Source organism: Manis javanica, chromosome 11, assembly GCF_040802235.1.
Source record: "Manis javanica isolate MJ-LG chromosome 11, MJ_LKY, whole genome shotgun sequence".
NCBI classification, from domain to species: domain Eukaryota; kingdom Metazoa; phylum Chordata; class Mammalia; order Pholidota; family Manidae; genus Manis; species Manis javanica.
This window is the reverse complement of record NC_133166.1, coordinates 20,802,285-20,814,922: the sequence shown is the minus strand read 5'-3', so window position 1 is coordinate 20,814,922 and position 12,638 is coordinate 20,802,285. Positions and strand designations below refer to the sequence as shown.

The 12,638-nt window shown below is 35.2% G+C and overlaps 1 protein-coding gene across 2 annotated transcripts in view; it reads left to right on the top strand.

Annotated features, from left to right (window-relative positions):
* Positions 1–12,638, top strand: part of PPME1 (protein phosphatase methylesterase 1) — a 64,684-nt gene that overhangs the window by 18,870 nt on the left and 33,176 nt on the right. For both annotated transcript variants that reach the window (XR_012122578.1, XM_073216022.1), the window contains exons 2-3: positions 6,142–6,236; positions 6,789–6,880. Coding sequence is in view for 1 of the 2 variants with exons in the window: in XM_073216022.1 (XP_073072123.1) it covers positions 6,142–6,236; positions 6,789–6,880 (187 nt within the window). In the remaining variant the exon portion in view is untranslated. The remainder of the gene's footprint in view (positions 1–6,141; positions 6,237–6,788; positions 6,881–12,638) is intronic.

Sequence of the window (12,638 nt, the reverse complement as noted above, 5' to 3'; positions counted from 1 at the left end):
GTGGCATTTCTTTGTTCTTTCTCTGCCAGACTCCTTCCACCTAGGAAGAGGTGGGAGGAAATTACATACTTATTTTGTTTTGAAATAAACTTTATTCCAACCTCAAAAAATCTGTATACATTTGCTTCCCAAAGTAGATTTTTATTTACAAATTTGCAACTTAATAATTCATCTCTCTGTAGTTCAAAACTTTAGAATTGAGTTTGATTCTACTGTCAGTCATCTTCCATATCTTGAACATTTCTGATATTTGTTGATTGCCTTTTTGAAAGGATTTTCTATGTTTTCTCCTTTCTAATTCTGTTGCCCGCCTAGACTCCCATCTTATCCTAACCAGGTAGTTGTAACATATTTTTTTTCCAGTATCAAATTCATCTGTACCTTTCACCATATTGATCTTTCTAAAATACTTTAATCTGTGTGTTTTATTGGCTTCTCACTTTCTGTAATACCATCCAAACCCTATCTGACTTTTGGAACCTAACACACAGATAACAGAAAAGAACAAATATTCCCCACTTTATTATAGCTAATATTATTCTTTCCCCACTATTTGCTTTTAGTTGTATCAGTTTCTTTTGCAAAACTGCTGTACTTAATCTTGCCTTGTTGCAGTCAGCTATTTTTATTACTCGTTTGTTTTTAATCAAAACCAAAGTGTTCCCTGTGACATGCCCCATACTGGATCCTTATTTTGCCAGCTGAAAATAATTTTTCTTTTTCCTTTGAACATTCACAGTACTTTAGCCATACCTCTTAGAGTATTTAACTCTATGTTATGTTAGACTCTTTATGTATATGACATAGGCTTCTTGAAAGCAGAGGAATTGTCTCACTACTTTTATAATTATCCCTGCATCTCCTATCACCCCACCCCAGTTCCAGCTTAATACATATAATAGATTCTTGATGAGTAAATCCTAATTTTTAAAGTATAAATTAACTTTGCTATACTTTTGAAAGTTCTTATTACTTCAGACTTCTTCAATTATGACACCATGGAGAAAAAAGTCAGTAATTAATTCATTAAAAAAATCATAACTAAAAGCCTACTCAGGCTGTGGCCATCAAATAGATAGGTATAAAAGAATAAGGTGCAAATTCCTTTTAAAAAGAACCAAAACTATATCCCTAAAATATGAATATTCTCTCACTAGAATATAAAGATTAATGTAAGGTCCTTGTTATCTACTTCATGTCTAACATTAGCTGCAAAATTAGCTGAATTTGTGGAGTGTATAAACAATATGTGTACAAATGAAGATATTAGGAGTATGCCAGAAAAGTCTCTCTGGGATTAGGAGCAACCTTGGAGGTATAGATCATTAGATCTTTAACCAAAGATTAATTACTCATATGTTGTTATAAGTTGGGTGGTCCTTGGAACTTTTTTTTTTTGAAGAAGAAAATTGGAAGTAGAGGGTGTTCTCCTAGGAATAACTTCTGTTTATAGGAAGTAATTTTTCATTAACTGGTGCCAGGCCAATTTGGAAAGTTTCTGTGGCTTTGGCAAATTCAGTCATATTTAGACTGGTTACTTTTCAGAAGCACAAATAAGGAAGGAAAAAAGGAATCTAAAATACAGTGTTGGGATAAAGGCCAGAGGCTTTGAGGAGTGATCCTATCACTGACACTCAACACCTGTCTAACCTTAGGCAAGTTAACTTTAAATCTCTATATTTTGTTTTTTATCTGGGAAATGGGGATAAAAATTCTCTCGAAGTTCGTTGAGAATTAAATGGGATCATCCCTGTAAATTACTTGATACAGCAGTTCACTGCTGTGCACAGTAAATGTTACATACTATTACTATGATGATATCCTAGGTCCAGACATCAAAATTCATGGATACTTAGAATCCATTATACCATGGTTGGCATGCCATGTTGTGTTTGTTATACTCAAATTAGTATATACTTAAGTGGATTTGTGAGTGACTAAGTAGAATTAAAACTTTTGCTTTTATGATGGAATATTATTCAGCCATAAAAAAGAAAGAAATCCTGCCATTTGTAACAGTATGGATGGACCTAGAGGGTATTACACTAAGTGAAATAAGTCAGGTGGAAAAATATACCATATGATTTCACTTATTTGTGGAATCTAAAAACAAAATAGAATGAAAAAAACAGCAGTAGACTCATAGATACTGAGAAGTGACAGGTGGTTACCATGGGGGAGGGTTTGGGGTGGGTAGGTGGGGAAGGTGTAACATCTTGCTATGTTACAGAAAGATAGATAGTAACTGTACTAGTGGGAATGAGGATTTAATAATATGGGTAACTGTTGAACCACTGTGTTGTATACTTGAAAGCAATATAAGATTGTATACCAATTACACTTCAATTTAAAAAAAAAAAGGAAAAGCTAAGAACAAACAACAAAAAAAAGTTCTGCATTTAGTTTCCCAGTAGGAATTCAGGTGTAACCAGTAAACCAAAAAAAAAAAAAAAAAGGTCTAAGCTGAAATTGTAGTTTACTTCCACAGAGGCAGGTTTTTTTTTTTAATTTTGTTATCATTAATCTACAATTAGATGAAGAACATTATGTTTACTAGGCTCCTCCCTTCACCATGTCCCACCCACATACCCCTTCACAGTCACTGTCCTTCAGTGTAGTAAGATGCTGTAAAATCACTACTTGTCTTCTCTGTGTTGCACAGCCCTCCTGGTGCCCCCAACACACTATACATGCTAATCGCAATGCCTCCTTTCTTTTTCCCTGCCCTTATCCCTTCCTTCCCACCCATTGTCCCCAGTCCCTTTCCCTTTGGTAACTGTTAGTCCATTCTTGGATTATGTGATTCTGCTGCTGTTTTGTTCTTTTAGTTTTCCTTTGTTCTTATACTCCACATATGAGTGAAATCATTTGGTACTTGTCTTTCTCCGCCTGGCTTATTTCACTGAGCATAATACCCTCTAGCTCCATCCATGTTGTTGCAAATGGTAGGATTTGTTTTCTTCTTATGGCTGAATAATATTCCATTATGTATATGTACCACATCTTTATCCATTCACCTACTGATGGACATTTAGATTGCTTCCATATCTTGGCTATTGTAAATAGTGCAGTGATAAACATAGGGGTGCATCTATTTTGAGCATTTTGAGGAACCTCCATACTGCCTTCCATAATGGTTGAACTAATTTACATTCCCACCAGCAGTGTAGGAGGGTTCCCCTTTCTCCACAACCTCGCCAACATTTGTTGTTGTTTGTCTTTTGGATGGTGGCCATCCTTAGTGGTGTGAGGTGATATCTCATTGTGGTTTTAATTTGCATTTCTCTGATGACAAGCGATGTGGAGCATCTTTTCATGTGTCTGTTGGCCATCTGAATTTCTTCTTTAGAGAACTGTCTATTCAGCTCCTCTGCCCATTTTTTAATTGGATTATTTGCTTTTTGTTTGTTGAGGTGTGTGAGCTCTTTATGTATTTTGGATGTCAACCCTTTATTGGATCTGTCATTTATGAATATATTCTCCCATACTGTAGGGTACCTTTTTGTTCTATTGATGGTGTCCTTTGCTGTACAGAAGCTTTTCAGCTTGATATGGTCACACTTGTTCATTTTTGCTTTTGTGTCCCTTGCCCAGGGAGATATGTTCATGAAGAGGTCACTCATGTTTATGTCCATGAGATTTTTGCCTATGTTTTTTTCTAAGAGTTTTATGGTTTCATGACTTACATTCAGGTCTTTGATCCATTTTGAATTTACTTTTGTGTATGGGGTTAGACAGTGATCCAGTTTCATTCTCTTACATGTAGCTGTCCAGTTTTGCCAGCACCATCTGTTGAAGAGACTGTCATTTCCCCAGTGTATGTCCATGGCTCCTTTATCGTATATTAATTGGCCATATATGTTTGGGTTAATGTTTGGAGTCTCTATTCTGTTCCACTGGTCTGTGGCTCTGTTCTTGTGCCAGTACCAAATTGTCTTGATTACTGTGGCTTTGTAGTAGAGCTTGAAGTTGGAGAGTGAGATACCCCCCACTTTATTCTTCCTTCTCAGGATTGCTTTGGCTATTTGGGGTCTTTGGTGGTTCCATATGAATTTTTGAACTATTTGTTCCAGTTCATTGAAGAATGCTGTTGGTAATTTGATAGGGATTGCATCGAATCTGTATATTGCTTTGGGCAGGATGGCCATTTTGACGATATTAATTCTTCCTAGCCAAGAGCATGGGATGAGTTTCCATTTGTTAGTGACCTGTTTAATTTCTCTTAAGAGTGTCTTGTAGTTTTCAGGGTATAGGTCTTTCACTTCCTAGGTTAGGCTTATTCCTAGGTATTTTATTCTTTTTGATGCACTTGTGAATGAAATTGTTTTCCTGATTTCTCTTTCTATTAGTTCATTGTTAGTGTATAGGAAAGCCACAGATTTCTGTGTGTTAATTTTGTATCCTGCAATTTTGCTGAATTCCGATATTAGTTCTAGTAGTTTTGGAATGGAGTCTGTAGGGTTTTTTATATACAATATCATGTCATCTGCAAATAGTGACAGTTTGACTTCTTTACCAATCTGGATTCCTTGTATTTCTTTGTTTTCTCTAATTGCCTTGGCTAGGACCTCCAGTACTATGTTGAATAACAGTGGGGAGAGTGGGCATCCCTGTCTTGTTCCTGATCTCAGAGGAAAACCTTTCAGCCTCTCGCTGTTCAGAGAAGCAGTTTTTCTATCAGAAGATAGGCTTATCTATTTACTGAGCAACTTCCAAAGGCCAGATGTATTAGATTATTTTAAAAGGTATTTTATTCTATCACAAGAATCCAATGCAGAGAGAGTTATAGTATTCAGTAAATGCTTGACTGTTCAAAGAATGCATACCTGACTGCCACTTATTCCATAGTAATTCTTTCCAGTATTATAGTCAATCTAGAATGCTTTTCTATTAACTTAAGCCTTTAAAAGGGGCTTTGTCTTGTATTATACTTTGTACATTTTCTCTTCGGCACCACGGCATATACAGAAACATGTCAGGTAGGAAGTTAACATTTTGCTGCTAATAGAATTCTGAATTTCCTCCACTACTGGGAAGAAGAATTGGTATGGAAATAAGGGAAAAATTAGGGTTTCTTTCTTGTGTACCTTCCAAGGTTGAAGACACAGATTGTAAATAGACATTTATTGATTATTTTTGTTTTATTTAAGGAATTTTTATTTTTAAATAATATGTTTCAAAAATCAAAAAATAGAAAGGGACAGACATTGAAAATTGTCCCTCTCATCTCCTAATCATAGTTGCCCTTACAGGATACCATCAGTGTTATATCAGTATTCTTCCAGAGATAATCTGGAAGCACATATATAAGGTATTATATATATACATATTTCACATTTTTATGCAAACAGTAGTATGTGCATTATGTTTTCCACTTTACAGTGTATCTTATCCATATATAAATAATTTTATTAGTATGTAATTGTTTTCTTCTTTTGACAACTAAGTATTGTTTCTGTGTACCACAATTTATTTGCGTCAGTCACCTGTTGATGGATAGTTTGTTTCCAATTTTTCTCTATTATAATACTCATTGAATAGGTAAGTCATTTAACCTCTGTGTGAACATCCCTTTGGTTAAACTCTTAGAAAATAAAAGTATTGATATTGCCAGTTTGCCTTCTATGAAAGTTGTATATTAATTGTTTGGGAAGTGATTTAAAAAGCATGAATGTGAGGGATTAAAGGTATGAAGAAGCAATAGTGACAAAAAGTGGTGATATTAAAGTGGGTTGAGAGGATAGGAATGAGCCTATAGCCAAGAACAAGCAGAGAAAACTAGCAGGTTTTGTGGTATGTGTATACATGGAATATATTTGTGATTAAAGTCCACTAATGAGTTTCCTAAAATCCTAAAATTTTTACTTTTAAGTCTATTTTAGAGCTTTTCAGAACATTTTTAATGTGATACTTTGTGTATGAAAATTCTTCATATCTTTAAAATACCTTTGTTATTTTATTTCAGATTTACATTTAGCATTTGTTGATTAAGATTTATTTTCCCACTATGATGTACATTTGAAAGCTACATAGATTGTATATTAATGATACTTTAATTAAAAAAAAATTTTTTAAGTAAAAAGATTTCATCTTTTCATAAGTAACTATTTTTTACTTGAACTCTCTCCCTCTCTTTTTTAGCCCTGGAAGAAAGCGGGACTTTTCCCCTGTTGCTTGGAGTCAGTACTTTGAGTCCATGGAAGATGTAGAAATAGAGAATGAAACTGGCAAGGATATATCCTTTGCAAAATGAACTGTTCTTTAGTAAGCTTATAATATTGTTTTAGAAGATTTGTGTAATTTCTAGAATGTTCTTTATTCCTGCTGTTTATTTCATTTTTATTCCCCACCTGTTCTTTGCACAGCATGGTATATTACCTATAAGTCTATGCCAGATCTTACCTGGCTATAATTGTGTAATGTATGGAGAAGGGATCAAAAATTAAATTCCTGAAATTGTTAACATCTCTTAAGGGCCTAGAGGAAAGTTTCATAAATAACTCAAATGAGTTGAATTGGTTTAACGTCTGGAAGCCTGGGCCTACGTCCTCAGTAGGGCAAAGGGAATCTTTATTTTTCCATTGAAAAAGTAGTAATATTGGCTCTGCTCTTCAAAACAGAGGTCTGGTGTCTCAGAAACTTTTGTTTAAGTGTCTCTTAAGTTTGGAAGTCTAGCTTTGCATATATCTGGGTGCTTCCTGAGTTTTCTAATTAGTATTATTATGACTAAATAGTCAATGAGTTCAAGTGAGCAAAGCTTAGATATGTTATCTTTAACTATCCATACACTTTTCGAGTTTATAAGAGTGGTTCAGAGGGTCCAGTCCTACTCCTTCTGCATGGAGGAGGCCATTCTGCCCTTTCCTGGGCTGTGTTTACGGTAAGTAGTTGATAGTCAAAGTTAATGTTAGTACAATCACTGTTTACTTCTGGATATTTTTGACTAGCCTAACCTGTTCTTTAAACTAGAGGTTATTAACTGGGTAGGCTTTAGTGCATGAATTCTTCAGTTTATAAAATGTTCTGTACATATTGCATTGAGATGAGGGGGATGGAATTTGTGCCTTGTTAAAAGTGGGGTCTGTATCTCAGTGATCTAAATAATGAATAAACAAGCATATTGTATTCAGGCTCTTTAGACAGAAGGAATGTTTGTCCTTTATTTGTCTCCCTTATATAGCCTGCTTTGGTACTTACACATGCAGACATCCCATGAGTGTTTGGAAAATGTCCCTCTTTTTAAATCCTGTTTTATATTTTATGGTATTTGTGAGCTATGAGGAAGTAAACAATATTTGGTTGATGATACCCTGGTCTAAAGCAAGAATATGTGTGTGTGTGAATGCTACCAGTTGTAGATATTCCTAATAGCTTTGACTCTGGGATGAGACAACCTATGTGCAAGAAGAGATACTGCTAAGGAAGATATTAGCAACATTCCTATCTAAAATGAAATTACCATCTCTTCTTGTTTGTATCAAGCAGAGATACGTACTTCCTCTATTTACCACTAGGGAGTCTGAAGGACAGAAAATGGAAGCAAGTTGGAGCACAGCACTAGATAGATACCTGGGGACGACGGCTGTGTTGTTGACAAGGGCCCTAAATATACCACTTTGTTCCTGGCAGTGAGATTTCTGGAATTGAGGATAAAAGCACCTTCTCATCTCTTCTTTTAGACTGAATTCTTTGAGAACAGGGATAATGTCTTACTGCTTTTTGTTTCCCAAATGTGCAGCAGTGATTAAATGATTTGGTCCCTGTCTTGTTCGCTACTTCCTTTCTCTTTAGGACATAGCTGTATGGTTTGCCCATTAGTGCCAGACTCTAGACCTGCATTGTCCAGTAGTAATATACTGTAAGCCACATATGTAATTTTAAATTTCCTAGTAGGGTTACCTCAAATAGATAAAAAGAAAGCTGAAATTAATTTTAATAATAAATATTTTATTTAACCATGGTATCCAAAATACCATTTCAACAGGTAATCAGTATAAAAAATTACTATGAAATATATCACATTATTTGTTCTGTCTGTAAAATCTAGTTTGTATTTTATACTTACAGCACATCTCAGTTTGGACTAGCCACATTTTAGGTCCTTAGTAGCATAGCTTTGGCCATTTACATTCCTCAACTATATTGTGAGCTTTTTTTGGAGGCAAAGATCACAGCTTATTCATGCTTGCACATACTGTATGCTCAAGGAAAGTTTTTTGAATGAACAAGTAACAGCAACATAATGTAGCAGCTATAGTAGTCAATTTACTCTGGTTGCCATAAACCAAGGTCAGATTCACCAGAAATGGCTCATGTGTCATAACTTGCATGGCTCTGCCCACTGTCACTAGGCAGCTAACATGTTGGGGACATGGAAGGAAAGATGTGTGATTGGGGTGGGGAAAGAGGCACCATCTTAATCAACATGTTTCATTGACACAACTGAAAACTTGCTGGGGACAGTGATTCCAGGCTCTGCCTCATAAGAAATTTGCCAGAAAGTAGTCTGTGGATAGGAAAAGCTTTATTCCAAGGATAGTACTTAATGGGTCACAGATTTTATAAAATTATGATAAGAATTGCCTATGTAGGCCAGAGGTAGCCTCACTATATTCTTTGAACTTTCAAGTAGCTCTCTAGGACTTGAGAGCAAAATCAGAGCTAATGCTACCTATTTGAGCATTCAGAATCCTTAGAGATGAGGGATCTAGGTAGGACTAGAACAGACTTTCAATGAAAGAGCTATTGCTTTGACCCTAAGGAACAGAACAGGGAAGTAGGAGTTGGAAGATGTGCCTTCTAGTTTCAGTTTTACCAGTACTAGTAATATATCCTTGAAGAAGCGACTTAAGCCCTTGAGCAAGCCATGTAAGCCTTTATTCTCCAAAAATACAGTCTCCTTACACTTCAAGGTTTCTTTGAAGATGATGTAAAATAATGGATGTGAAAACTAAACTATTAAGCTTTGTACAAATATTATTATAATAAGCTATTTGCGGACATGTATTGATATTAAATATTTTTATCCCAAAGATAGGAACAATGAAGTAACATGGGAAGTGCCTGACATTGAGAAGGTGACTGATAAATAGCTGCTGACATTAGTATACTTGTCACTGTAAAGGATATTGCTAGTTATTCTTTTACCAGAGTATATTCTATAGATTACAAATTCCATGAGAAATTAATAGGGATTTTGGTGATTAAATGAAGTTGAGAAATATTACATATAATATCCTTCTCTCTTAGAAATTTACTCTATATATCAGTGTATTATGATTAAAGTCTTTAGGATGTTCTTCTAAGTAAATCTATTAATTGCAACTGTGTCTTCCAAATGGATTTGACCACTCAATTCCCTTTTTCTAAAATACCTGCTAGCATCCCACACTTTTTGGAACTCTTTTATAGATAGATCATTAGGTCCTAATTACTTACCTGGTTTACTTGCATAACCATGGGAATTCCCTGGCACTTAGTTAGCTTATTAATAGCTTGGTCTTTGACTGGTTAAATTTACCTGCCCTTTTTTGTTGTTATACCTGATAGTGTACCAGCCCACGGAATGAGTTTATATGTGATGGTGCTTTGAAAATAAAAATGGCTGTATAGAAGTTAGTGCTTTAGCAATTGACTTGACTCCAGAGGTCACATTTCCTCAAGCACTGGAACATGTCTGTGGCAAACAGCAGGAAGGCAGCTGTGGCAAACAGCAGGAAGAAGTCCATGTACCTTATAATCATGAGAGGCACAATTTCCCTCAGAACTTCACCCAGATAATAATTGGTAAAGCAATAAAATAAAAGCAGAAAGGCACTAGCATAGCAAGAGGACAAGTATGCTAACAGTCAAAGGATGAGACGAACAACTATGATTGATTTTCATGACACTAAATCATTAAATTCTTGAGAGCAGGGACTGCACCTGACTCACTCTTATATGTCCAGCACACAGGGCCTGTCATGGCATTGGCGCTCAGTAGTTGTTCCTTGAGTAAGTTAATGCCAATGCTGAACAATTAAGAAAAGGTTAAATTTTATTCATTGTATTCTGTTTAAAAAAGCAGAAAAGTATGTAATGACTGTAAAGGCTTTATCAAATGACATTAAGTCATTTACATACAGGTGATACATAAAGAAGTTGTATAACATGATTAGAAAAATCCCAAACTCCAGGAGACACAAAGTCAAAGGACATGATGAGACAGTTCACAGAGAACAAGCAGACATGAGAACATTTGTCCTCACCAGTAATCAGATATGATCATGGGAGGTATCTTTTTTATATAATCAAATTAATGATATTTTTCAGAACAAACCCTGAGTTGGCAAATGTACTAGAAAAAAATACCTTTAAACATTGCTGGTGGCATTGTAAATAGGTAGAGCTCTTTTGGGAAGTAATTTAGCACTGTGACTGAATCATCAAAATATTTATACTATTTGACACAGAAATTGTACTTCTAGGAATCTGGTTTTATGAAATAATACCAAATGTAAGAAAAGCATTTTGTTTAAAATTAACAGTTCCAATGTCCAACAAAAATTTAATGACTAAATAAACTGGATGTACCTATAAGACAACCTTATACAAACTTTTAAAACCATCTGGACACGAAAGTAAAAGGCTGTGATATTTTTTTTCCCTGCCTTTCTATTTTCTAGGTTTTCTTCTAGTTGTATGTTTTTTATTAATTTCATAATTTAAAGATTTTTTTTCTTTACTGGAAATTATTTTCAAAGGAAAAAGTTTGTTTTCCATTCAAAGGTTGTATTCAGTTCTGGAACCCAGAAGTTAAAGGGAGATTGGCTAATTAGAAGTTGTCCAGAAAAGAGCAGCCAGGATTAGAGTATTTGTAACCATAGCATTCAAGGAGTAGTTGAAGGAACTGAAAGTGTTTGTCCTAAAAAAAGGAAAGATTTGGAAGATGTTATATATGCTTTTAGCTACAAGAATATTTTAAAAATCAGCTGTATCTTTTAAACATTTACTATGCACCAGGTCCTGTGCTAAGTGCTTGTGTGCATATTCCATTTACTACTTCCTGTATTTCTATGAGGTTACAGATGAGAACACTGAAATTTTGAGAACTCAACATAGCCACTGACAGCACCAAACCTACCTCTGCCCACCTCCATTGTGCATGTTTCTCTGAAGACCAGTTCTGTACTGTCTAAGAGTACAGACTCAGGGAAGAACCAGAGAGACATATTTTTGACACACATAAGGCAGAACTTCTGATGATTAGGTATTTCAAAGCAGCCCCGGTCTTCTACAGAGGAAAAGTGAGCGTCATCTTGGTAGCGTACCAGCACAGTGCATACTGTAGGATTTAACTATGAATGTATCCTTCAGAGTTCTTACCTATCAATCTGTAAAATCTTTGGAACCTGACTAGAACCCCTTTTCCACATAAATGTTTTGTGGAGTTCTTTTGGGGGGTGGGGCTGACCCAGAGATTCACCAGAAGTCCTATTAACTATCAAGAGAAACCATTTCTACTCTGGTTCTAGTACCAGAAAAAAAAAAATATATATATATATATATATATACACACACACACACACACACAGTTATTTTGTGAAACTATCAAAGGGTTATAACTAATAGAGGGAAATTAGGATGTTTTAGAGGGTAGGCTTTAGATTTCTAGAATGTTATTTTTTTAAATTTTATTCCTTGATTATATCCAATAAATTAGTTATTACTGTAGTTATTACTGTAATAATCATGTTGATCATATGTAGTGGAAGATACTTAGGACTTCTGTAGCCCTCTCCTATCAAGGGTAAAACAGACTAATTGCTGTTAGAGAATCCAGAGCTGAGTGGAAATTGAAGTATGACTGAGAGGAAAGGAGCAGCAGAAGCTTATTAGCACATACAGCCTCAGCAGGCCAGATTTTGCCAGTCTCCAGTTGTTTTCAGCTTTGGTACCTTGAGGGACCTGGGACCAACCAAGTGTGAATTGATTAAAGCCAAGAATTGAATCTGAAGTATCTGCTAATTCCAGTTTCTTCTTCCAGTTATTTCAGTTCATGTTAGCAAATACTTATTGAGTGTATTCTGTAATCCAGGTTTTGTGCTGGGTTACTAAGTATAGAAAAATGAGCATTCACTCTTTAATAAGATCAGCCAATCAGGAAATACTTGTTAAATCCCTGCTTTGTGCCAGGCATTATACTAGGTGCTGTGGATATAATGGAGAATTAAACATATATCCTGTCCTCTTTTTTGTATGATGTTTTAAGTCTAGTGAGAAAGATAGGAAAAATAGAGATGGCACATGTATGCAAATAATTTTTAAGAAGCTTTTATCAATTTTAAGGAATTTTCAGGCTAGGATTTGAATCCCAAAACAGTCTAATCTGTCAAGCATTAGTTTCTTAATCTGTGAACTGAGTATAATACCACTTAGTTAATAGTTGTAAGAATAAACAAAAGATGGAAGGTTCTTGACAAAGTGCTTGACTTAAGCACTTAGTTTTAGATGAATTCACAGCATCTTTAACAAGATACAAAAGTAATGGAACAGGGAATGATTAACTCTGGCGCTGGTTGAGGGGACTATAAGGATAGTCTCATAAGAGAGAAGATATCTGACCTGGGTTTTAAAGACTTAAGAGAAGTTGGATTAGT